This window comes from Neopsephotus bourkii, unplaced genomic scaffold, assembly GCF_033783945.1.
Source record: "Neopsephotus bourkii isolate Nb327-2 ecotype Australia unplaced genomic scaffold, CSIRO-AGI_Nbou_v1 NB_962, whole genome shotgun sequence".
NCBI lineage: Eukaryota > Metazoa > Chordata > Aves > Psittaciformes > Psittacidae > Neopsephotus > Neopsephotus bourkii.
In genome coordinates this window covers 3,429,783-3,457,040 of record NW_026901456.1, presented here as the reverse complement: position 1 = coordinate 3,457,040, position 27,258 = coordinate 3,429,783, and the positions used below count along the sequence as shown (strand labels likewise).

At 38.5% G+C, this 27,258-nt stretch overlaps 1 protein-coding gene across 9 annotated transcripts in view; it reads left to right on the top strand.

Annotated features, from left to right (window-relative positions):
• The first annotated feature begins 767 nt into the window (after nucleotides 1–767).
• SYNJ1 (synaptojanin 1) overlaps nucleotides 768–27,258 on the top strand; it is a 63,408-nt gene continuing 36,917 nt past the window's right edge. For 4 of the 9 annotated variants that reach the window (XM_061359063.1, XM_061359062.1, XM_061359061.1 and 1 more), the window contains exons 1-11: nucleotides 1,006–1,501; nucleotides 2,321–2,466; nucleotides 13,508–13,594; nucleotides 13,998–14,265; nucleotides 16,577–16,802; nucleotides 18,061–18,144; nucleotides 18,717–18,778; nucleotides 19,378–19,474; nucleotides 20,714–20,883; nucleotides 22,937–23,018; nucleotides 25,571–25,723. In XM_061359063.1, the coding sequence (XP_061215047.1) occupies nucleotides 2,343–2,466; nucleotides 13,508–13,594; nucleotides 13,998–14,265; nucleotides 16,577–16,802; nucleotides 18,061–18,144; nucleotides 18,717–18,778; nucleotides 19,378–19,474; nucleotides 20,714–20,883; nucleotides 22,937–23,018; nucleotides 25,571–25,723 (1,353 nt within the window). In that variant the 5' untranslated portion in view covers nucleotides 1,006–1,501; nucleotides 2,321–2,342. Of the gene's footprint in view, nucleotides 859–999; nucleotides 1,502–2,320; nucleotides 2,467–13,507; nucleotides 13,595–13,997; nucleotides 14,266–16,576; nucleotides 16,803–18,060; nucleotides 18,145–18,716; nucleotides 18,779–19,377; nucleotides 19,475–20,713; nucleotides 20,884–22,936; nucleotides 23,019–25,570; nucleotides 25,724–27,258 lie in introns of those variants that run through there. The other 5 variants (XM_061359069.1, XM_061359064.1, XM_061359068.1 and 2 more) reach the window with 4 other exon arrangements.

The following is a 27,258-nucleotide window of genomic DNA, read 5'->3' as shown; positions in this document are numbered from 1 at the left end:
CCACTTCTCCCTTGACTTTAGTATGTAGCTCTCAAATCTGCCTTCCGTTGTCTCCTCAGCAGCCTTTAATGTATCACCAACACGACTCAGTAAAGCTCCTGTGAAGCGGTGCTCCTCCTCCACTTGCAGCCTGCACAGGCTCAATGGAAATTTCCGAAGAGATGCTGACGCTCTGTCCCTCAAACTTTGGAAGCCCGTTAAGCAGAGGCAGGCGTTAGCCATGACTCAGTGCTCCCGCCTGATCCGAGGCACTCCGTGAGCACCTGCACACGTGGGTTCTATGCCCGCTTCACATTCTGCACAGCGAGGGCTTCAGTTCGCATTACTCCTTGTGAGCCCAACCCCAAGTTTGCTGTCCCTGCTGCACCTGTAATAAATACGCAACTGGGACTGTTCTAACACAGCCTGACCGAGCATCCGTAGCACATCTGCAAACTCCGAAGCTGTCAACTTAGCACCGCCATGAGACTACGCAAAAGGACAGGCTCTCCTGAGGGTTCTTTTCCTACCCTTCCGTGAGAGGTCAGTGTTTCTCACGCGGAACTCCACCCTGACAGCAGGGATTACTCAAGGCTCAACGCGCCGGTTCAATGTGCCCCTCACAGGACCCACACGAGGGATGCCGCTGCCGGGAACCCGGGTCTGCCAAAGCCTAAACCTGAGCCAGGCCGAGGCCGCCGCTCCCGCGGGCCAGCACCCCCCTCACAGCAACCGCTTAACCGCCGCCCCCACGCCCGGCTCGCGGCCCCCGTCCTGTCTCCCCACAGCCTCTGGCGCCGCCGCCACCTCCGCACGCTCTTTACCGACTTCCGGTGGCGGGAGGCGCAATGCGGAAGGGACGGCGGGTCCGGAGCGGAAGTGAGTGCTCGCCGGCTCCCGCGGCACGGAGCGGAGCGGGCGGCCGTCGGCGGCAGGTGGCGCGGCCGGTGAGGGAGGCGCTGGTACCGCTGCGGCTGAGAGGGGTGAGGGGAGGCTGAGGAGCGGTGGGGTGACGGACGCGCGGCGGCGCCTGTCAGTGTACGGCGGTGGCGGCCCGGCTGTCGCCGTTGCGGGGCTCGGGCCGCGGGGGCGCCGCTGGCGCCAGACAAGATGGAGGAGTCTCCGTTAGCGTCGTCGCGGGTGCTGGCGGCACCGGGCTGCTGCGGCCGGCGGTGCGCGCCTGCCCTGGGCGGCAGGTGGTAGTGGGGCGGGGATCTGCTGGCTCGGTGCCGGCTGCGGCGCTGCCCCTCAGCAGGGCGGTGGGAGACTCGCGGCTGTGTGGTGGCCCCTTTCCTCCTGTCCAGCGAGGGAGGGGGGTTTAGGGTAAAGAGCCGGCCCGGCGGTGCTACCCCTTCACGGCGGTGCTGCGCCTGCAAGGGGCTGCGCTGGAGGGCAGGGGCCAGCATGTTTCGGACCGGCGGCGTAAAGTCCGCGACCGCCCTGGAGGTTACAGGCTGAGCTGAAAGGAAGGCAGAGGGCAGAAACCCCTGCTCTGGCTTTGCAAGAAGAATCTTCTCTCGCTGTATGTTTCCTAAGCTTAAACCCTTAAAATTTGGCTACTCACGCGTTTGTTTATAGTTCTTTATTGCTTGGGGTTTTTTTAATTGTTTTAAAGGATGATCTTACCTCTGGGGCTTACACGCAGTTTCACGAGCACAACACTGCAATGTTTCAGTCATCAGCCACTGCAGGGGAGGGTTTAAATCCAAACAAAAACCTGGTTTCATTTTTAAAAAGAAAGCCAAAATAGGTTAACGGTTTTGTATGATCTTTTAAAACGTCTTAACAGCTTTAGTGTCGAAGGTATACTGTCCTTTGCTACAAGGTCAGAATCAGTAAAATAGATCTAAAAATTGAAGCCTGCTCAGGCTTCTGGTCTTCTGCATTTGGCATTAGTTTATGATTAAGATATTTGCCACCCTTACGTATTTGTAGTGGCCAGCAAACATTTTAATTCTTTTATCTTTTCCTTTTTTTTTTTTTTCCTAAGAAGGAATCCTGTTTAGTAAGTGTTGTGAAAGAAGTTCTCATTGTTTCTGAAGCTTTTAAATAAATCCTTGATTTTGAAAGATGTTTCTGTGGGTAACTGTGATTTCAAAACATTGCTGTGTTGTCTTTAGATAGTCCCTATGTTTGTTTTGGAACATGAAATAAAATAAGTCTCATGAGGTAGAAAGAGTGCGCAGGTTTTTTTCTTTTTTCTTTTTTTTTTCAGTTGTAATTGTTTGCTTATTTTTGTTAAACACACAAAATCTCTAGAAAGGTTGCAAGTCAGACCTGCTTTGCAGAAGGTATCTGGAAGTACAGGAAGGTTTCTCTAACATCATCTTGTGTTGGACAGGACTGCCTCTGGTAAAGGCAAAATGGCTTTCAGTAAAGGATACCGCATCTATCACAAGCTGGATCCACTTCCATTCAGTGTGATAGTGGAAGCCAGAAACAGAGAAGAATGTCTCATGTTTGAATCCGGAGCTGTGGCTGTCCTCTGTAAGTCGATATGTTTTGATAACTACCATGTAAGAAGTTGGCAGACTTGACATTGTGTAAGCTGTTTATTTATGGAATATAAAGAAACAACTATGCCATTTTCTTATTTGCTAGTGAAGATGGTTCTGATTTAAATAAGAGGAAAAATAAAAAAGAGGTTTTCATATATCCATCTGTTAAGAGAAAATTTTACACTTTTAAGTTCATTTCATCATGCATGTATATTTTCATGTATACTAAATTTTCTTCTAATTGCTTCCAACAGTATCTTATTTCTTTGGTTCTGAACAACCTTTTCTGTTTTAATACCTGGTAACTCATTTAAAAGCTAATTCTCTGTGTTGTATTTCATAATAAAAAATTCTTTATTTTTCAATGGTATATCATCTTAATTTGTTTTTTTTTTTTGTCTCATTTTGTATATTGATTTTTGATGGGTTTTTAGTTTTTAGTTTTATTTTGTCTCTGTATTTTTAACCTATCTGGAGACTCTGTATTGATTTGTCTTGTAATAAAATGAGTAATATTTGGAGCAAGGTGTCTTGCATTGCAAAATTATTTTTACATGTTTTCAGTTATAAATACATTAAATGTTTCCCTTAAATCCTTTTTGCTCCCTTCCTCCCCCCCCTTTTTTTTTTAAAGTCATAATTGGAGGACACTAAAATAAGAAGTGCAGAAGAGATCGTGGAGCCTATAGACAGGGTTTAAAAATGTAGTTTGATTTATATTCTTCAGACTGAGCACCTGGTTGCACAGGGTTAATGAGCTTGGTTTGACTCTTTTGTAGAAAGCTTTCATACTGTAGAAGTATTTCCTTTTTTCCCTAAGGTCAATAGCTTTTTGATTAATTCATTATGGTGCCTGTTTGTGGTTTTCTGGCTTAGCTATTCTGAGCACCCGATCAGAAAATGAGATACTTGGTTCACTGCATGGAGTCAGAGTGGATTCAAACCCCTACCTTTCAAGAGGATGCTCTCTCTGGCTTTGAGACTGTAGAGTAGACTGAATGGGGAGTGTGTTCTCTGACAAGGCTCAGAGTTAGAAATGTGATTTCTAAAGAAAAGTGGGACTTGAGATATGTTTCCTTTCTTCAGCATTTGCAATTAACTCTCCTCTGTGTGAGTTTGCTCCTTGGCAGTGGCATAGTCTCTGTGGCACCTGGCTGTCCCTGTGCAAGGTACTTCATGTTGGGCCACAGAATCATCTGTACTGGACAGGCTGAATGAACAAGTGCTGTCTAGCATGCAACTTAATCTGTATCTTTAATGTGTGATTAGAACAAGCTGCCATTAACTGCTAGAGGCCTAGCAGTGGGGCATGCCAGCATGGTTGACATTATAGCTGCGATTCAGTGATGATCCTATTTAAAAAGAAAGGAATGAGTGCTTTTCTCCTGTATTTTTAGATTATTTTTTCTTTCTGATACAGTTTCTTCTTTCTATGTATGTAAGTAATCTCATTGACTTTGCCATCAGTATTTAAAAGGTGTTATGTGGTGTGGATTGGGTTTGGAGTAACTGCCCAGTCATAAAGCTAGTGAACAGGTTTAGTGAAATCCATAAAATGGGGAAAAATGCTTTGAAGATTTGTGGAAAACTTTATTTTAGCATGTATTTGGTAAGTGCTGAATACACTGAAGCCACTTCAGGAGCAATGCATTAAAAACAATTCGCTCCTGAAAGTTACGCTCAGAAAGGACAGTAGGTCACTATTTCTGCTGTGATACACTGCAGGCACCTGGATAAACTTCTCTGACAACTAAAAACTGTATCAAAGTTCTTGCTCTCTTCTATGCCTCATGCTGATACCAGAGGAAGTAGACCCGAAACAAAGTTTGAAAGCCTCTCTCCTCTTTGGTTCTGTACTTAATAATAGCATGTTAGTCTGTAAAGAGTTCTCCCTGGTATTCTAATTAGTATGTTACAAGGTAGTAAACATTCATAGTTAGCTAGAAGTAGGTCCTCTGAATATTGTTTTCAGTAAGCTTAACCAGTAAACTGCTTACTCCTGTCTGGTAAATGCGTGTATTTTCCCAGTGCATACTTAGCTGTGGCATTTTGCTTTGATTCCCTCTTTGCACCTAAACCCAGTATATACTGAAACATGATTTTTTTGTTAATGGTTGAAAGATCACAATCATACCCTTGAACTGACAGCAGAAAAAGCACTAGAGTTCCATAGCTCGGAATTATCTTTCCTCTTTTTCTGCTTGCTGTTTGCTTCTCCTATTGTTTTTAAGACACGGTTAAAGGATTGCAATTATAAGTGCTTGGGGGAGATTTGTAAAATGTTCGTCCATCCTCTGTAATCATGCTACAGAAAACAATTAGAAGATTCTAGTCTGTAGTCTTACAAAATTCTGGATATTGGTACAAATATAAGCTGAAGTTAATGCAAGTCTAACCCTAGGGGAAGATTTCCCAGATATTTGTAAAATCTGAGTGAATAGATAGAAAAATGTTCAGATCAAATATTTATCAATTTTAATCCAGAACAATGTCACTTTAAACTGTTAAAATCTCTTTTTTTTTTTTTTTGCTAATGCTTTGTAGACTACAAAAATTGACAATATGATCTCAAACTGTTAGGCATTTTTCAAAATATTTTAATAAATACTGAAGATAAAATAAGTGTTCAGCCTTATTACTCTATCAGAGTTCTTACCTTGTGTAATGTAGGCAGAACCTAGTGAAAGATACTTTTAATAGTAAAAGTAATTTATGTGGCTCAGTTCTGAGCGCCTTACTGATCTGCATCTTCTGGAGTATCCGTTTATAGAAATTTGGATTTGAAAGGGGCTAAAAGAAAGGAATGAAAGCTTACTGGTCTTTAAATGTCATCTTGGAGGAAGTAATCTGTCATTTTGCTGAGGGAAGGATAACGGTATTAACCTTCATCCCCTTTACATGCAGTGAAGCATTGCAGGATGATTCAGAGGATTTAGTTAGGCCTCTCTATGAAATGCCATACAACTCAAATGTTGTGTGATTTGCAAAATGGTGTGCATGTACTGAATCTGTTATTCAAGTTAACAGAATAAGATGGAAGAAAGGAAGAGGGTCAGAGGGATAGTTCACAGAGGTGGTTGTTGCATAATCACTCAGCCTTTAATGTGGAAGCTGCCCAGCTCCTGCTCAAAGTTTTCTATGTGCTGCTTGTAATGTGGATTAGCTAATGCTAGTGTGACCAAACCATCTGAGAATTACTTTGCTTGCCTGTATACATTTGATACCTCTTTTGTTGACTCAGTCCTAGTATTGGATTAGCCCAAGATACTGAAGTCTGAGAGGATCTTGCCAGCTTGTCTCTCAAGGCCGCCTAAGAGCACTTAGTTTTAAATGTCATCAGCTTTACTGCTGATTTGTATAGAATGTAGTGGGAGGATGGCATAGATGTATTTTTTCTTATTTGACATACAAAATAGACAGTATATTTATTCTTTGAAATAGGATTCCTTAATGAGATACCTTACCTGTAAAGGTTTAACTGACTGAGCAGGAGGTGATGTCTCTCCCTTTTCCTCTCTGGTGAGTCATAACGAAACAAGTGGGAAGCTGTCTTTACTCCTGTCGCATGCAATGAGTAAAGGAAAATTCTGTCATCTGGGAAAATACTGAGCCTTGAGTGGAGAGAGCAGGAGCTTTGTGCACGTCCTTTGACTTCAATCTTATGGTAACGCTGAGAAGAGGGAAGGTGTGAACAAGAAGAGGCACTTTGCCCACCCTGAGCTTTCTGTAGATCTAGATGAATAGCTGTGAAAATAATCTGTGTGCAGCAGGCATCCTGGTATTCGTATTCATTCTTAGCAATGCTACTCCACTACCCATCCACATTCCACTTATTTTTAAAAAGAAAATCTTTCCACATTGCATTCTTGAAGGGGGGAAGCAGATATGCTAGTATCCATCTAGAGGAGCAGATGGCATATAATAATCCTGCAAAACATTTTAAATTGATATGGTGCTTGATGAAACTTAGACACCTGAAGAAAAACATACTAACAGATACATTTGATGAGCGCTTGCTATATGTACATTATTAAGGAGATATATATATCTATATATACACACTATATTCTGTATTCTTACAAACAGAGGGTTTTTTTTTTCTTTGGTGTTTGCTACCACCAGTAATAAGCTACGACTGTGTGATTCTGCCCACACCCCTGGTAATATTTATACAGAGTTTTCAGTGGATCCACATCCACTTAACTAGGGAAGGAGAGTATTTCCAAATAATTCACTACATTCTCCTTTTCATGATGGTATCCTATAACAGAAGCTTAATATAAATATTGTTGTGTTTTATATACATATATGAGGGTGCAATAATGAGAATTAAAATTCTTCAATCAATAATTTATCCTCTGGAAAGAGTGTCTCTATGTTAGACAAGAAAGATTGAATATGCGCTGAGGTAGAAACAGTTTCTGAGTGTATTTTGATGTAGTGTATTAAACTGAAACCAATTTGAAGGGACTACAGTGCAAAAGTAGACAGCAATTTCACCTTCCTGTCTTTATGACTGTTTTTACTGAATGTCATCTTCTGGACTATGCCTTCCTATTAAATAATATCTTAAAATACTTAAGCTGCAGGGAAGCAACAGCTATGGTGGGTGCCAAGGGCAGCTGTGCTGGGGAAGGAGGCTGTAACTGTCTTCCTGTCAGCAGGTGCTTTTCCTAGGATTCTGCTAGAATTCACTGTCCTTTCAGATCTACTGGAAAGATGTTCCACTCATTGCTTTCCAGGCATTTCCAACAAAATCACAGTTTAACAAAAACCATGTATGCTAGCCTAGAACACACTGAAACGTACAAGAAGTACAGTCAGAATCTTCGTAGAAGGTTGGTGAAGGCAGTAACTCTTGCCTGGGAGGACTGTGACCTCTTTGAATGATGGGATGGATCTGCAAGAATTTGATTCACAGTTCTGGAAATACTAGGAAGTTATGACAGAATCTGAAGGCTTTTTTCATCTTAAAGTAGACTAGCTTTACAGAAAGAGTGAAGACTATTCTGTGTGTTTACCACACCCCTTTGCATGATTTTAACGTGGGATTTCACTGACAACAAGTAATTCTTTTTATGGATGTTCCCTTCCCAATTCAGTAATTTTTTGTTTCTGTGGTAGCAGACATGATTGTAAAACTCTTAGGTTTGCCCTACTTGACATCCAATGAATGATGGGTCTTACTAATTAGATGCCTGTTAAGACACTTAGTTTGCGTATTTTTGGAGTTCTCAGATGTAACTTAGGAAAAAAAAATAGCATTTCTACATTTAAGTAATTTGGTAGCATTTTGCATGCTAGCATGTAGTTAAATTTAAAATGTTGTCATTTTATACAGGCAAAAATTGCAGTAGTTGGCTTTCATGTGAAGTAAGTGTATTTTAATCAAAACATTCCGTATTAGAAGAAAATCTTTGGAGATTATTTGTGCTATGAAGTTTTATTTTCAATGGAGAACATGTAATTGAGTCAGCCCAAATCAGATGGAAAGGACTTCCTGTAGGCTGTTACATAGGTCAGCTTTGTTTTCACGCTTTTATTTCTCAGTTTGGATTTTTTCCCCCTTGTCAGTGGTGTTAGTTGAAATGACACATTTTGTGAAGTAAATTTGCATAGTATTGAAGAATAAAGTTAAAGCAACCAAGCCTTTTACTTGCTCATCTGTTGCAATTATTTATTTATTTTTTTAACTTGCTGTTCCAAAAAATGATGGGTTTTGTTTGTTTTCTGGTGTATAGCATTTAAATATAATTGCTAACATCTAGACATGACTGGGTTTTTTTTCATTGCTGGGTAGAGGTGATTTGTTATTTTGGGGTTCCTCCTTATAGTCTGAAGTATATGTGTTGATTATGGTAACATATAAATGTCTTTGTGACATGAATAATGGTGAAAAGTGAATGTGAAGTGAAAATGAGTTCCCAAAGGAGCTGCACATGATTTCAGGAGTGTGTCTTTGTTCTCAGCTCAGTGTCCCATGTTCTAGCCGGGAATTGTAGCCACTAACTTCTAATGTCTTGTAGCAGCTTGTGATTCCACCAAGAAGAGAACATAACTGTAGAAAGTCTAAGTGATAACCTTTAATATGATCTTAACTTTGTAATATGGAATTAAGCAGAATACCTGTTGAACCAAGTTGTCCTGAAGATAAGATTTTTGTGGGGGTTTCATTTGCATAACAGTAAGAGGGCTGACCTAATCACTTTAAAATCACTGAAGCATTCACCTTTCTTAAACAAGTTAGTGATTGATAAGGGGTGATTATTACAGATGCACACTTGTGATTTAACTTGGAGCAAAAGAGATGTTAATGTTTAAAGATACTATGACCAATTAATTTTTAATGAATATTGACTTTAAAATATTTTACTCTTTCTCTCTTGACACTGCATATGAGGCCTGGTGGCTTTTTTGAAGAGTGTATTACAACTGGACCTGAAAACTACATTAAAAGTTTTGTGATTTTTTTTTTTTTTTAATATGTGTATGCTAAATAGCAATCACAAAATGACAAGAGTTCTCAGTGTTTGGAGAGGTAAGGAGGGGAGTCAGCAGAACTGCTACCTTGGACTTCCTGAGAGCAGACTTTGGCCTCTTTAGGAGGCTGGTTGCTGAGTCTCTTGGGAGGCAGTCCTGAAGGGCAAAAGAGTCCAGGAAAGCTGGACATTTTTCAAGGCGGAAATCTTAAAGGTGCAGGAGCAAGCCATCCCCATGTGCAAAAAGGCAAGCTGTCAGGGAAGAAGACTGGGCCAGCTGAATGGAGAGCTTTGGCTGGAACTCAGGAAAAAAATGAGAGTTTATGACCTTTAGAAGAAGGGGCAGGCAACTCAGGAGAAGTACAAGGATGTCATGAGTTTATACAAGAAGAAAATTGGAAGAGCCAAAGCCCAACTAGAACTTGATCTGACTAATGCTGTAAAAGACAAAAAAAAAATGTTTCTATATCAGCAACAAAAGGAGGGTAAAGGAGAACCTCCATCCTTTATTGGATGTGGGAGTAAACATAGTGGCAAAGGATGAGGAAAAAGGCTGAGGTACTTAATGTTTTCTTTGCCCTAGTCTTTAATAGTAGGACCGCTTATTCTTCAGGTTCCCAGCACCCTGAGCAGGTAGACAGGGATGGGAAGCAGAAGGAAGCCCTCATAATCCAAGGGGAAATGGTCAGCAACCTGCTACACCAGTTAGACACACACAAGCCTATGAGGCTGGATGTGATCCACCCAAGGTTACTAAGGGAGCTGGCAGAAGTGGTCACTGAGCCGCTTCCCATCATTTATCAGCACTCCTGGCTAACTGGGGAGGTTCCAGTTGACTGGAAGTTAACAAATGTGATGCCCAGGGACGGGAGAACTACGGGCCTGTCAGTCTGACCTCAGTGCTGGGGAATGTTACGGAGCATATCATCCATGGCATGTACAGGACAACCAGGGGATCAGGCCCAGTCAGCATGGGTTAATGAAAAGCAGGTCCTGCTTGACTAACCTGATCTCCTTCTCAGACAAGGTGATCCACTTAGTGGATGAGGGAAAAGCTGTGGATGTTTTCTACCTAGACTTTAGTAAAGCCTTTGATGCTGTTTCCTACAGCATTCTTCTGGGGAAACTGGCTGCTCATAGCTTGGACAGGCATACGCTTCACTGGGTAGAAAACTGGCTGGATTGATGGGCAGTGGCCAATAGTATGAGGCTCAACAGGGCTCAGTGGTGGGTCCTGCACCTGGCTCACAACAACGCCATGCAATGCTACAGGCTTTGGTAAGAGTGGCTGGAAAGCTGCTCAGTGGAAAAAGACCTAGGGCTGGAGATTGACAGCTGCTTGAACACAAGCTTGTGTCCAGGGAGCCAAGAAGGCCAACAGCAGCCTGGCCTGTATCAGAAATAGCATAGACAGAAGGGCTAGGGCAGTTACTGTCCTCCTCTATTCGGCACTGCTGAGGCTGCACTTTGAATCCTGACTTCTGCTCTGAGCCCCTCATGGCAAGAAAGATGTGGAGGTGCTGGAGCATGTCCAGAGAAAGGCAGCGAAGCTGGTGAAGGGTCTGGAGATTAAGTCTTATGAGGAGCTGCTGAGGGATCTGGGATTGTTTAGTCTGAGAGAAAGAGTCTTGGGGAAACCTTATAGTTCTCTACATCTACCTGAAAGAAGGTTGTAGCGAAGTGGGTGTTGGTCTCTTCTTCCAGGTAACAAGTGATAGGACAAGAGGTAACAGCCTCAATTTACACCAGGGGAGGTTTACATTGGATATTAGGAAAAATGTGTTCACCAAAAAGGGTTGTCAAACACTGGAACAGGCCGCCCAGGGAAGCGATTGAGTCACCATCCCTCGAGGTATTTAAAAGATATGTAGATGAGGTGCTTAGAGACATACAAAGCTACAGAAGAAATACTGCCTTGTAATGTTTTGTGTTCATTTTTATACACAGACATAAGTATGCTAGCATTGTCTACTGTTTAGTGCTCCTTTACAGTATAATTTAAAATCTGTTAAGGCCAGTGTTATGGATGAAAGTTGTCATTCCAGTTGTTAATTTCAGTCTTTAGAAGTTGCATGTCTTAATTCCTTCTTCTTAGTGAGTAGCATCATTTTATATTTTTTTTTTCAGACAACTTTAATTATGTTTGCTTACTTCAGCTATTTAAAGATAGAGTAAATAGAAAAGTCAATTTCTCAAGGTGAAATAGGTCCATTAATTTGGGGGACTTGGGTATTTTGTTTTCTGAGTGCATATTTGTATTAGTTGCAATTCTTTTCAAGATGTGGAGCTCATAAATCAAAGTCAAAAGGGTTCACATGGCTGCAGACCAACCTGCCATTCTGGGAAGAGGTGGTCTCATTCATTAACAATGCTAGAGAGGAAATGCTTTCAGAAATGCTCTTGAAGATGCTCTCTCCTTCTGTTGGGATTACCTTAGTCTTCCTGTGGTTTAACTTCTAAGCTGCATTTCACCCAGTTGATAATTTCAACTGTTCATAGAGGAAACTGAACTTTGCATTCACTGAATGTAAGATACTGTAGTGATGGGGTCCCTTCAGTGGCTCTTGCATATCCAGCTGTATCTGATGGCTTTGCATGCGGAATGAAGTGACAGAGCATAGATCTTCATGAAACTTACTGCTTTGGTGAAGAAATGCTTCTGGTTGGTGCTTGGATACTTTGCTAAGAAAATAATAATTCACTAAACACAGTAAGTTTATAAATTTCCATTTTTTTATGTTTGCTTTTTTCAACCCTTTGCTGCTTTATTTGCAGCAGCCTTTTTTGATGATCTGAATTTACAAAGCCCATATTATTTCATTTACTTCAGGCATTTACTTACTAAGGGGTTTACTTATAATGGGCATTCTGTGCCATGGAAAAAGAGAATAAATCCATAGAAGACAGAAAAAACGTTCTTCTGAAATGTCACTAAATGCTGGCAGGCACCTTTAAGAAAAATCCTGCAAAAGGTCTGAAACTAAACCTCAATCTTTCATTAATAATTTTAAATGAAAGAAGACTGTAACAGTTCTCTGGTTACCAAAAGTTGAGTTTATAGGAGTAGGCTGACCTCATTAAATGCTTGCTGGAAGAATGGATTCCAGGTTTTGAAGCTTAGAAGTTGCTTTTTCCAGGCTGATGGTGATCTGGTTAAGAAAAACATGGTTTGGTGATGCTAACAAAATCAGTGTCTGTAAACAATATGTTTAGATTGGCTGTGGATCTCAACACTTATTATGGGTGAGGACTCTGGAAATAATCATGCTGCTATAATTCTCTTTGGCATCTGGTTTAAGGGAATACAGTGTATCAGTGCAAATAGATAAGCTTTTAAAATGCACTTAAAACATTGAATGAGCTTAGGTTTCGGGCTGAGGTTAGCTAGTTGTTTCATATGTATTGGAGTTTCTTCACCAGTTTAATAATGAAGCTGGTGGACAGTTGAACAGAAGGGATAGACCTGTGCACAGGCAAAGCTATGCTAAGCTGAGGGAATAATCATTAGAAAAATTCACAGCAGCAGTTCTAGAGAAAATGCAGCCAATGTGACAGAGATCACAAGACAATGCCAGGGCAATAGGTGTTTTGATTTGTGCTTTTCTTCATGGGAAATTTTTATTTTTTGATTGTCAAAGTGAAAATTATTTATCAGGTAATTTCTGAGGAGGGAGAAGGTGCTGATCCTTGGTGATTCAGAAATCTTGATCCCTGTGGGTCCAGTGGCACAGCTGGAATTGTTGGTCTTTGCACTTAAATTGCAGTCTCAGTCACGAGCAAAAATCTCACGATAGGTGGGATCTGTAGCATCTCCGTCACCTGGCTCTACAGTCAAGCTTATGGGTCTGTTTTTCTAGTGCTGATTAAAGTTCTAAAGTGTACGTTAACTCCCAGGTGAATAATGGTACATATACTTCAGTTTCTTCTAAAATACTACTTCCATCCCCCCCTCCCCCCCGAAAAAAAGCCTGTGAAAATTGTATTTTCCTAATATAAGACATGGATTTTAAATACCATTATCTTGTGGACCTGCAAAAGATTTTATTTGCTTGGAATATATTTAGCACTAGTTAAAATGTGCTTGTGATAATCCTGTTTACTTATCTGGAAATAATACTGCCACATCACAGTTTTATTCTTAGAGATTTATTTTTTTTCATGGGGAAAAAAAAGCAGCATTTTGCGATACTGTAATTTTAACTGATTAAGGGAAAACATACCCATGGAACTCATTTGCCTGTGTTTTAGATGCTTTTTATATTAAGAGATGATGATGTTAAAAATGCCAGTGTTCTCCTTTAATATCACTTGGAGTTTATGCAAGTCCTATTTTTGTTGCCTAAAAACATAGCATGATCATAATTTGTCATAAAATCAAATACTCATTTTCCATTATAAGATGCCATATGCTCATACATTTTGATTTCTTTCCAGAAGTTTCACATAAATGCTACTTTTGTAATCTCAGATTTTCAGTTTAGAGTGGACTCATTCTCCCTGTCTTAGTGTATGGTCTTCTGCATCATAAGATCTTACATTTTCTCTCCATAGCTTCTGCAGAAAAAGACACAATCAAGAATACCTATTCCAAAGTAATGGACGCATATGGGCTTTTGGGTGTATTAAGATTAAATCTTGGTGAGTAAAATACATAAAGCCTTATTTTTTCATTTGGGAAAGAGAACTGTGCTGCTCCTGTGAAACTGCACAACACAGGATGCTCGCAACAGGAACTGGGCTCTTTGTTGCTCATTGTTTTTTGTCTTCATCAAGTAACTTGCAAGTTTGGAGCACTCCCAGATATGAGGGAGTGGACAAAAATAACTTCCGTTTTCACAATCCCTGTTGTTTGCAGCACAGTTTCTCCTGTTTGCGTTTTCTTCTGTAGAACTTGAAAATGAGTTCTTGATGTTGGTTCTTTTTGTACTTTATTCATGCAAACTGGGGGTCAGGATGTGTACATTTAAGCATATGAATGCATTGAATACATCACACTCCACCAAGATTCATTCTGTTATATGTGCCTTTTCTTGTTTTACAGGAGACACGTTGTTACATTATCTGGTTCTAGTAACAGGATGCATGTCTGTGGGAAAGATTCAAGACTCGGAAGTTTTTCGAGTTACTTCTACCGAGTTTGTATCGTTACGGATTGATTCAACAGATGAGGATCGTATTTCAGAAGTGCGCAAAGTTTTGAACTCGGGCAACTTTTATTTTGCATGGTCTGCAACTGGGGTCAGTTTAGATCTTAGTCTCAATGCTCACCGCAGCATGCAGGAGCACACCACTGACAATAGGTTCTTCTGGTGAGTTCAAAGTGCATTTTATCAGCCACTATGTAGAATAATGCATGCCTGTGCAGACTAATCTGTGGCAAGCTTTTAGTGTTGTCTTTATCATCTCCGAAATGTACACCTTTGCCGTGAAAATGTTGATGAGATAGAATAGCATTATTTTATATCTAAGGACATAAGTATACTATTAATGATATAACTTTTCCATGGCTACTTGGAGTTTCTTAATTGGAAGACACTGTTTTTCACTTCTTGTGATACTATATTGCTTCGATATGAACAGTTGTCATGATGTTGTGTTTCAGCTTTGGTGTCTTAATTCTTCATTAAGTGTGTCAATTTTTTAAAATCAGTAAGGTAATAGAGCTTTAAAGAAAATTTTCATCCTTTGAACATTCTGGATTCTAAAAAGGTGTGGTGTTTATATATAGTTTTCAAGTAGGTTTCCGACAAACAAAAGGGCTTTTAAAGTGTTATGGTACACATAATTGTCGTATTGCTGTTTTTGTTTAAACAGTGGGTAGTCTATGCTGCAGTGCACATTGCTTGGCTGCTGAATTCAGTATCTATTTACAGAGTATTTTTGAATAAAGTATAGGTTTTCACACAGGGAATTCTTGGTGAAAGGAATTCTGCTGTTTCTGCCAATAAGCAGCTTAAATAATAACCAGTAATGCATACTGTTGTGTGAGAAATTCTGCTCCCGTATTTTCAGCTGTGGTTAAAAATGGTGTATGTGTCCATGAACCTTGAAAGGATCTTGAAGGTTTGGCAGTGTGCTGTTACAACAGGTGAAAAGCTACATCTTCCTGCCTCTCCTGTCCAATATACAGGATGCCAAACCAGCTCTGCCATATGTGCCAGTGCTACTCTACACTTTGCCATTGTTACGATCAGATTACTCTGTAAGACAAAATATGTGTATTAGGACAGAAAATAAGCTTGTGTCTTCAGAAACACATCTACTTTGATGTAGGTTTACAGGAGTTACAGGAGCCTATCTGTAACTAGCTGTCTGTCTCTGCATCTGGAAAAAGACTGGGCTCTCCATTGATAAGTCAGTATTTGAAGGCTTGAGAAGTGATGATGCCTGTTCACCCTGTCCAAATAAGCTTGTCTGATTTTGACCCCTGTCATAAGACTTCTGAAGTTACCTGACTCTTTTTTAGTAAGAATTAGTCCTCGCAGGAGGTAGATTGAATGTCACAGATTCCAAGAATAGGCATGTAAACATTAAAGTCAGTAACAGAAAGTATTCAGCTTATGCACTTGTAAGCTTTCTTGGGCTTTTTCTATTCAAAAGTTCAGTCCCAGATTGCTTTCTCAGTTTCCTGTTGTAATACTTTTCTGTAGAGTGAATGCATACTTGGTTTACAGGATTTGAATCCTCATTAATAATTGAACTGAGGTGTTTTATAAGTTTGTTTTGGTTTTTGTACTGGAAGTTTGAATGAAAGGGCTAAAATTGAAGTGAACAGCTTCAACCTTTCAGTCAAACATGTTGTTTTCTGGGCGGTTTCCAAAGAAGATCAAAAGCCAGGCCTCAGTAGAGTGGGACTCTGTCTCTCAACAAACCCCAAACTTTAGTTTTATTTACTTACTACAGTGTTGATTGGTACTGTTTAATGCACAGATATGTGCAAGTCCTAGATCTTTCTTTCATTTGAGTTGTAATTGGTATTAGAGAACAGTATATGTGATATATAATGTACCAACACTTAACCCTGAAATTTGTATTTACAGAAATTTGAAAATCAGTTGGCTATCAGTGTGTTCTGGGAAGCTTGTCTGGGCAAATAATGCCTTATGGTGACTTGTAATAGAAATAATCAGTGTATGTTGACAAAACTTTGTTTCTAGCTTTATTTTGTGATGATGTGAAATTGAATGGTGCTTTACCCATCACAAAAATGTAACCTGTAAATGGAATTTTGGCTTGCTTTTTGCCAGAGTCTGTAATCTTTGGCTTCTCAAAACAAGGCTGAGTGGAGAAATATAAACAAGTTTGGAGTGCTGTTTTTTGCTGGGTGAAGAGCAGAGGCTATAAGGGCTATATTTTTAAGGGCTCTTATTTTATTTTAATTAAAATTCATGGCTTCACTCCGTACGTATTCTTATTGTGCAAATATTTAAGCTGTTCTCTTGTAAACTTTGCTGTTTCAGGTATGCTTAAATAAGAGGTGTATCATAAAACTATAACATGCATATTTTTATTCTCTTATTTCTAGTAGGGGGTGTAAAATATAAGAAGTTAGTAGCTGGCTTAACAATTTGAGCTGTATTTTATTTCCGTCCAGTTATCTTTTTTCATTTTTCCTGATAGGAACCAGTCACTGCATTTACATCTGAAGCACTATGGTGTGAACTGTGATGACTGGTTGTTACGTCTCATGTGTGGAGGAGTGGAGATAAGGACAATTTATGCGGCTCACAAGCAGGCAAAGGCTTGTCTCATTTCACGACTGAGCTGTGAGCGGGCTGGCACCAGATTTAACGTTCGGGGAACAAATGATGATGGACACGTTGCTAACTTTGTTGAAACAGAGCAGGTAGGTTACACTACAGTGCGCATTGCTTGGCTGATGAACTCAAGATAAGCGTGTCTGTGGATGGTTTTGTTGCCCTAAATCAACAGATCACAAGTCAAGACTGCGATCAACAGATATTTGAATAGTTCCTTTGCTGCTAAATAAAGAATCTTAAGTAGGTTACATAATTTAATGATCTTGGTTTTCAGTGTAGCTTAGGGTAAGGGCATGCACGGGTCTGAGTTTCAGTAGCTTAAGAAGCTGTTACCCATCAGCTGAACTGTTGCAGGTGGCTGTACTTCCTTTCAGCCTCCTGGGCTGTAAGTGAGCATGTACTTCTTTGGGCCTGAGCTAGTAATAAAGTAAAAAGCCTTAGAAACAAGCAAAAGAGATTTTTGGCAAATACATAGTACCCTGTGGTTCAGAAAAGATAAAAGCATTCCTAGGGTTACTTAACATAGCTCTTGTGAAAGGTAGTTCTTAAAGCCACTGTAATTCTGCTGCATTTCATTGGCTATCTTTGCCTTTATTATTAAAAAATGCAAGAAGCTATTAAATCATTCTCTGATGGCCTTTATTTGCTTACTTCTTATGATAAACTAGTTGTGAAGATGTTTCTGCAACTCCATGTGAGTAGGTATCTTTGGTTGACTCACTGACACTTTGCTAAGTTTTGGTGACTTCAGTAGGATTTTATCCAGGAAAGGCTCTGCTTGTACACATCCAGTTTCAGTAGTTAGGACAGAGTGGCGTATGGTTTCCCCATCCAAGTTTTTTTGTTAGGCTAATGTTATTGGATAACTAGCATGTCATTCCACTTAAACATACAGGAAACTTCAGTAGACCATTGTATTTTGGATTCTGATGCACAAAATCTGTGCAGGTGCTCTTAGTAAGCAGTATTGTTACTTTCTGTGCATTGGGTGTACAATATAACTGTTCCTACAGGAAGGTCTTAACAAGGTTTTTTAAAACAAGTTACTCTTAGCAGTGAATTCATTCAGGCCCCAATAACAAAAGCGTGTTGTGTTTTCTTAGATGTTGTGAATCATGGTTCTGCAGGGGCGTATGAGACTGCCAGAACTTCTTTTATGAATTGTTCATAGTGTAGAGAGAGAGGAGTCTAGGGAACATGATTAATATTTTAGCTTACAGTATGGAATATGTAATATGTAAATGTATTTTATTTACCCTATGTTTAGCTAAGGCTAATAAACCTAAACCCTTATGCTGTAATACCTATTAACACTAATGTTTGGTGGTTTTTTTTCCTCAACAGGTGATATTTTTGGATGACTCTGTGTCATCTTTCATACAGATTCGAGGATCTGTTCCATTATTTTGGGAACAGCCAGGTCTGCAGGTAAGCAGGAGATAAATTCAGTCTTGCAGATAATACTTATTAATGTCTTTTTAAACATCTTACATTTAGGCTCTTCTGCACAGTTACCTGTCAGGATGAGATCATACTTCAGGAGTAAGACGGTGTTACTGTTTAATTCACCATGCTTGCTGCTTTCAAGTCTCTGAATTCTGTTTTGCTAAGATTTGAATGACCACTGTTTTTTAGATGTTTTCTCTTTGAAATTCTGAGCTTTTCTGTTTAAATTGCTATTTTAAAATAGGTTATTTAAGGGCACACAACGAGACTTCTTCTTCTGAATTGCTCTTGAGGCTATGTCTTCTCAGAAAGGCAACATGGATCAAGTTTTTGCAGTATAATTTCATCCCAGTTTTCAGAAAAAAAAGAAGAGGTATTTAAGAAAAGCGTAAAAAAAAAAGAGTGCACACCATAGCATGAAGAATAAATTCTGAATATTTCATTTAGAAAGTGAAATGAATTTTTAGGCCATATTTAGGATCAAAATAGGTCTTTGAAGAACAATTCATCAAATGCATAGAGACAAATAATTTAATGCAATCTTCCTGTCATAGGTGGGATCCCATCGTGTCAGAATGTCAAGGGGTTTTGAGGCGAATGCACCAGCTTTTGACAGGTGAAAGAATGTCTTAAATTTGTGTTAATGCACTACAAACCTCTGATAAGTGATGCATGAGAGGGGCGGGAGGCTCTGTCTGTACAAACGTGTAATTCAGCAAAGCAGCAAAGTGCTTGGGCAATTTTGTCAGACTTCTACAGGACTATTTGTGCCTTTGAGTGCTTTGTTGAAAACTTTGAAGGAAATTTAAAATAGTGAAATCCTTTGTTAAATTAAAAAACAAAACCCCAAACTAACCAAAATCAAACCAAAATTATAGCATGCTTGTATTGAATAATCTGTATTCGTCAGCTGCTGTGTAAAAGTAAAATCTATATTTTGATTTTATTCCTGCCATGACACTTCAGCTTCATAGCCTTATGGCTCTAACTAAATGTATGTTGTTAAATTGGTGCTATTATCCTAATTGAATAGCAGCCAGTGGTTAGTGCTATTACTGAGTTTTATTGATTTGTTTGGACATGACATAATAAAAGGCTTGCGGCAGTACAAGAGTACCCAGTACATTTCTGCAACATCTCAGCTGGTGTTGCAGGTGCTTGTGTTAATTTTGTGCATGCCAGAAGATGAGTGTGGAATTTTTCTTCTGTTAACAGGCATTTCCAAACTCTTAAAAATTTATATGGCAAGCAAATTATTGTAAATTTACTTGGGGCAAAAGAAGGGGAGCACATGCTCAGCAAAGCTTTTCAGGTGAGTATGACAGTTCACTGTGCATATCCTTGGAATTTGCCTGTTTGTGATGAAGCTTTTATATAGCCTTCAAAAAATGAAGCAAGTATGCTGTGCTCTACCACTTGTGATTAAAATTGTATTATCATAAAAACAGTGCTTAAGATACAGAAACTGTTTGGTTATGTTCAGATTAGTTACTTCACTGAATAATTCTGTCAGCAACAGTGTTGAGGGATTTTAAGTTCTTTTCATATTTCGTGCTTAATAGTGGCTTATTTTAAAAATAAGTCCTTTTTGCACTATAAAATTGGTGAATGAATAAATGCTACTTTGTGGTATTTAATACTGTGATGTTTATTTTTAAAATCTTTCCCTTGGAATTCCTCCTGGATATATTCCTTAATATTTAAAAAAAATAAAAATTAATTTAGTCAATTTAAACATAAAAGCTGGTTCATGATTAAACAGGAATGTTTGTTCAGAAGATGTTAACTGTAAGTGGCCATTTTCATGAATTCCCACTAGTTGGGTTAAAAATAACTGTCACGTTGTACTGACAATTTGAGAAGTTCTGTCTGAAGCCAGAGAACACTAGCCATCTGTTATTTCCCTTTGCCTTTTTCCCTCTCCCTTTGTATTATAATGGTTGAATGTCTTAATGCGATTCACTTGTATCTTCCCTGTATTGAGCAATCCTGGTAGGAGACATTAGTGCTCCCAGATGCATATCAATGCAGATCATAGCTTTGCCAACAAGGATTATGTGAGCACTTCAGGATTGTTCAGGGAATATTAAAGAAAGTTTTGCTTAAGCAGCCCTTCACAGCAACCTAAATAATGGGACTGTTTTTTTAAAGTAGCAGTTTACAGGGAGTTTACTCAGTCCCTGTTGCCGACAGGTGTGTCTGAAATGGTGACTGTTCATGAAAAGGATTTCCACTGGAACAGCTCATTGCAAATCGAAGCATATTAACTGTAGAAGAGGCTGTAGACTGTCTTGGTGACCCCCAGTATAGTAAGGAGAAAATTGACTTTGTGACAAAAAAAGAGAAACACACGGGGAAAAACTCATCAGTTCTGAGTGATTTGTTGAACAATAGTGATAAAAATTATTTCATTTTACCTAACAGAAGGCATGTAATAAAGAAGATAGCTAAGAAAATGGCTTTAAAAATATTTGTAGCCTTTACTTAGCTTATACTATGTCTTCAGATATTGGTGTATTTATATCTTTTTCCTCTCTTTTTACAATGTCAGAGCCATTTGAAAGCATCTGAACATTCAGCTGATATCAAAATGGTGAACTTCGACTATCATCAAATGGTTAAAGGTGGAAAGGCAGAAAAACTGCACAGTGTGCTTAAACCTCAAGTCCAGAAATTCTTAGAGTGTGGATTTTTTTATTTTGATGGAAAGGAAGTTAAAAGGTTTGTGTGTGTGACTTCTGTAAATTTCTTCAAATTGAGTGATGTTTCTGAGATGTTTTTCACCCATTGGCCACAAGATAAGAGAAAAAATATTACTTGTTATTGTACTTTTGTTGTATCCAAGATGGTGCTTATCAACTGAAATATGAGTCACTTTTGTGTCATTCTGAATATGCTCTAAAATTTTAATGGAAAATATCTCTGAGGCATTGAGGGGGCATGACTTAATTTCAGGCCATTCACCTGGTAATTTTGGTAAAAATGGGCACTCATCCTTTTTCTTGAGTGCACCCATATGGGCTTTAAGAATGGTGGTTTTCCATGTTCCTGTATAATGTTATTCATATTTTGCTCAGTGATGGAGTATACCGTTTTCTGTTTGTTGTAAATGCTGATGTTCAGTGCAATCTTTGTGTGCATCTAGGTCCCCCATTTGAGAGATTAAGTTCCCCACAAAATATGAATGGAATGCATGTTTTCTGCCCTGTTCCATACTTCCTGCTCCTGCTGTACTTGTTCTTCTGTCCCCATTTCCACACCCCTCTTCCTGGAGCAAAGGCTGTGCTTATGTTCTTCTGCAAGAGAAGGGAAGCAGGGTTAGAAATAGGCAACATTCCTGCTCTTCTCCCTTCCACATCCTTCCTCCTTTTAATTAATGCCAGAGCAAACTGTGGAGTGAGGTTCTCCATGGGAAAGAGAATTGTTGAATGAGGGGATTGTGCTATGAGCTGTGGGGTTTCATCATTTCTAGTGCGTTAGGAGAAGAAGGTTCCACTGCCACTCTGTGCTCTAACCTGGCTGTGGGATTAAAACACCCTTGGGCAGGTTGTACTAGTCCTGAGTAAAATTAGATTTAGTGGGAGGGTGCTTAGGTTCCCTCTCCACCTCAAAACGTCACTGACCATTCTCCAAAAAACTTTAAAAGTGGTGTGATATTTTGTGTTCGGGGGGAACACCATGGGTCTTGATGGAGATGCAGACAATATTGTCACCCATCAAAGACACTGACAACAGAATGAAAGCAAAATAGGCTGTGGCTTGTGATAGCTTGAAGAATTGTGTCTTTTATTAGATACAATGACAAATTTTGTAAGTTCATGGACCATCTACTTTGGAGGATGTCAGGGATATTTTTCTAACACAGGTAGCAAGTTGCTTCACATTTCATATCCCATACAAAGATAGTAATGAAAAAAATAATCTTGGAGAAAGTTCTTCAAAACTTTTTTACAATTTATAGTTAGATCTACAAGTAAATGTGGTGAAGCCTTTCTGACTTAATTGGGCAGTGTGTAGTGGGAATGATAAAAGCAAGGAATGAGTGTCTGTCACTGGAAGAGCCATTAAAATTTTGTACTCTTTGCTTGGCAAGAAGAATGTGGATGTTGCCTGGTATGATCCTTCTGAGAGCTTTGTAGCACAAGTTAATGGGCTTCTCGAAGAAGGGGGAGCAGATCAGCATGTGTGAGGACCTCAAGCATCTGCTAAACTAAGCGGAAGGGGCTTATTTTTTATTTTTGTTTAGGGAGGAAAGAGAAAGTAATGAGGGGTTGAAACTGGCTTTAGTTTTATCACAAGTTCTTGTTACTTTTAGTTCAGTTAAACAAATTCAAAGCTGTCGTAACATTTTAAATTTTTTCCCCCTTTTTGTTTCCTTTTTGTTTTAACTAAAAGTTACTATATCCCTGAGATTCCTGGGAAGTGTGTTTGTTAGGATTGTTTGAAAAGAAAACTTAATCCTGCATAACATTTTAACTAAGCAAGCAGGGAGAACTGAGAAAAAGTGAAGAAGAAAGACTCGTGTTATTTGCAAAAAATAAATCAGATTTTTATAGTGAATACTGCTGCAAAATTTACTGTTGTTATTGGAACTTACCCTCTTGCTGATGCATTTATAAACACACTTGCGATGACAGTATAACATTGCCCTGACAATACCCTGATTTGCTGTTCTGGTTCAGATCTTGATGTCCCTGTCTTTGTTGATGGTATGTGTGTTAAATGAGTTATTTCAGTTGTTTTCTCTCTCTGTCTCTCATTGTCCTTGGCACAGATCTCAAAGCGGTACTGTCAGAACAAACTGCTTGGACTGTCTGGATAGAACAAACAGCGTACAAGCTTTCTTTGGCTTGGAGGTAGGAAAAACAGTTCCAGATACACAACTCCTGCGAATGCTTCTGTAGCAATTAGGCTGTAAAAGTAGTGTTACCTTCCCTGTGAAAGATGAATTGGAATAGGTGGCAGTTTGATTTATAGCATTATACTATTCTTGTTCTGGGACAACCAGATCTTAGTAGTTACAGAAGCAGTAGTTGTGTAGTAGTTGTAATTAAATGATAGTCATGCAGCAGTATGAAGAATTTTCATTCTTTTTAGGTGTCAGTTTCTTATGTCTGTTAAGGTTCAGGATTGCCATTTTAGAAGAGGTGGTAGTATTGTAGTCCTTCACAAAAACACTTGAATTGACAGCTACTCTATCAGATTAAGTTCTTTCAGGATATAGGATTACTGTTCTTAGCATCGGCCAGTGTTATGTGTTCATATTTTCACAGCACTGGGCTCTGAATCCTTCATGGTATGGTACCATGGTTGAGGCTTTGTCCACACTCAAATGGAGTAGTTGGAAGTTAACCGTGGGATTCAGTTCTGCAGGGTTGTGCTTCAGCATATTGGCTTGTTGTTGGAACAAAGATTCTAGCCTGAAGGCTTATACAGTAGAGCTTGACCCTGGTAGGAATTGATGGAGTAAAATAGTACTTATTGGTCTAAAAGAGCAGCTCTGAAAAACTTCTGACAGCTCCACTCAATAAACTAAGTTTGGCTCCTAAAGGTGAAATCATTAGCATGGTTAAAAATGAAAACTTATGGGTGCTGTAACATGAAACTAAGTAAAATGATTATTCTTTTGTTTTCTGAGTTTTATTTAATTAAAATGCTCTTGTTCTAGCATCTGTAGGAGGAATTTCTATGAGAACAGCAAAATTCATTAGCTGTAGAACAAACATTTCTGATTCTGGAATATGTAGTGCTTTGCTGCTGTGTTTACAAAGTTAACACTGATGCCAGTTCATTGGTGTTTTAGTCAAAACAGAATGCTGAACTGTTTACTTTCATGCAATTACTCTGAACAGTTTTCTCTTAACATTCAACATCAGTGCATACTGTAGTGGTTACAGTACAGTTTGAGAGATCTGCTGCTTTTTTCTCCATTGTTTCAACTTTGCATGCATCATAGGGGGCCACACCTTTTAATTACAGAAATTAAGGAAAACAATTCTTCTTACTTAGTTCACTGTGAAAAGAGTAGCAACATGCTTTGAAAATCTCACAGCATTGTATTGTGTTATGTAGTTTGTACCTCTGTCCATCTTCTGTTAATTGGCCATGGGAGAAACAAATGATTACCTGAAGTCTTTCCTGGTCCTAAATCTGTTTGCTGGAGTTATGATAGTTTACTGTAGATAGAAATGCAAGCTTGAAGCAAGGAATGAGAAACATTGCTTCTTGTATTTTGCTGATAATACAGTAGTTTTGTATGACATAAGAATGAACCTTTATACAGTTTTAATACATGTAGTACTAATTAAGCAAACTTAGCTTTGCAGCTCCTCATGAGCTGCTTAATTTTAAAATTATTTAAATGAGATATTTGAATTCTTGCTTTTTTAACATGATCAAGACTTAATATAACAAGTACTGAGCTCTGGATAACCACTTAAAATTACAGTATCAAGCACCTAATTTATGAAGCTTCTTGTTTATGTATATATAATTTTATCTGCAAGTTCCCTGTTGTAACTTCTGTTAATTTCTGACCAACCTTCAGAATTTTGCCTTTGTGTCATTATATATTCATAATTTTAGACTCCTTGCTGTTGGACATCTCGAGGTTTTAAAGATTTTTAAAGCTCTTGAAAATAGCATTTTATTTAGTTTTAAATTTTTGTATTTATTTTTAGTATTATGGTGGTACCCACAAATATGAGAAATTTGCTTGAGTTTTTTAAAATAATCATGATTTCATAAACCAGGATTTTAAACAAGGTACAATGCCCCATTGTACATCCATGAGCATAGTGCAACATTTAAGTAATGTATTCAAATGTAAAATAATCATAGAATCATGCATTTTCTGTGTACTGTATGTATACAATTTAAATGCATTTTATGTAGACTGTGCATTGTGGAAAATCAATTCAGGTATATTGACTGGTAAGGATAAAGGATTGCAGCGTGTTTTGCATGAAAACAGAATGAGAAGCTATTCTTGTTTCACTGATCACATGCTCTTTTGCTGCTGCAGAGGTAATAGAGGTCAGTCTGTTTGGTGTTACGCTTTTTTGGGAAAAACGTGAATTGCTCTAACTCTTAAATTATGTAAGTAGAAAGACTTGGGAACCAAAAAGTGATTACCTTGTAACTACTGAATTTTTAAATTAAAATATTTATAACTCAACTAAATAATTATTTTCCTACATTGCTGCCTATCTTTAAAAGAAAATTAAATGCTGGAGGCTAAAGTTACATGTATGGTGTACCCTTTCAAACATGACATGCTGTCAGTTTATTCAGAATGATACATATAAACCAAAGATATTTTATGCACATACGCTGAAAAAATGATGAATCTTTTAATAAATGCATTTAAACATTTTTCTTTTGCAAATGTTGTCTTCAACTGTTGCAGATGCTAACAAAACAACTGGAGGTGTTAGGATTAGCTGAGAAGCCTCAGTTGGTTACCCGCTTTCAGGAAGTTTTCCGATCCATGTGGTCTGTGAATGGTGATTCTGTCAGTAAAATTTATGCTGGAACTGGAGCCCTTGAAGGGAAAGCTAAGGTAAAGTACATTTAATAGAAACTTCAACAGTATTACTTACGGGTTCTTACAGATTTTGTAATTAATATAGCAGTTACGAGGTTTTCTTTTTTTAAATGTGCTTTTGTTGTAATCCTAAAAAAACCCAACCAACTAAACAACAGCAAAAGAATAACATAAAGAGGTCGGTTATGTTGATAACCAGATCTTGTTTCAGTACATCCTTTCTCAACCATGCCCATGCCTCCCAGATAACAGCGTTCTGCAGGAAAAGATGAGGCTCAAAGCTTTCGTTTCTTTAGATCATAGTTCAGAAAAATGTATATTCAAATCAGCTTTAGTTTCTTTGAATACTTTCATTTTTCTCTCTGTACCTCTGCCTTGTATTGTTTCAGTTTCATTCACTCTGTCTCTGTATTTGCTAGACATTGTTGTTCATACTTTTTAGTGTTTATTAACGGTGTTAAAATTCCTCAGTTGCAGCCGGGTGTTTTTTGTTTGCATGTTCCTCCAGCTGTTTCTTTTTAGTTTTGCAATCAGTGAAAAACACTCCTAAATTCTGTTTGTGCCTTGCTTTCTAATGTTGTGATAACAACTCCGTACTACATGACAGTGTAATGCTCTGTTTCTCTTCAACTTATTTTGTCTTTTTTGATGCCCGAGTTGTTTGCATTTTCTAATTATTCTATTTTTCTTCTATCAATGTTGCTTTTTTTGTTTCCATAAATCTCTCTCACTAGGTGATACATGTCAAGACAAACAAATGTTGAACCATAGTAATTATTGCCCTTAGTTCCTTCAAGAATTTCTTTTCATACTGTTCCTTTATTCAAGAATGGGCTGCTTCTCATTCTGTATTGTATACTGTGTACTCATAGTTGACTTTTGTTTTTCCATCACTTGTTCATTCAAACCATATCAGAGTTCTTCTTTGCACATATAAAAGGCATTGCAGTAAGCTACATAAAAAGAAGTAAAATAGAATTGTTGTTTATTCTACCCTTAATGGATGCATACAAGACTTTTTCATTTGGGAATTGCTTTTATTTTAGTGTAGAGTGGAATTTGGTTAAAGGTGTTTAGTTTTATTTTCTTACAAAAATGTCACCCAGACCGTCAGGAAAACTACAGTAAGTATTTTATGGGGTATCTCCCCTTCTCCTGACTTTCTCATTCAACCTTACTTGTTTCTTTTCCTAAATTAATAATTTTCTGCCATTCATTTGGCCATTTAAATTTTTTACTTTGTAAAATGCATTTGCGGTATTTATGCCTCCATTTTAATGTCTGAAACACAGAGTACATGTACTCTGCTGTTTTTGTAATAACACAGGATCCCTGCTCTGGTACAACTGTTAATGAGTACCACATCTTACAAATAAGACAACAGCGTCTCTGATGGAAGTCCATCTATTCAAAGAGGATCTTTAATACTTGCAAACCATACAATACTTGCCATTATTTCAGTAAAACCTGACCAGGTCACTACTGAGTATCTTCTTGAGTACTCTGATAATATATAACAAAAGGTAGTTTTTTTAAGTTGTTAGTTGTAG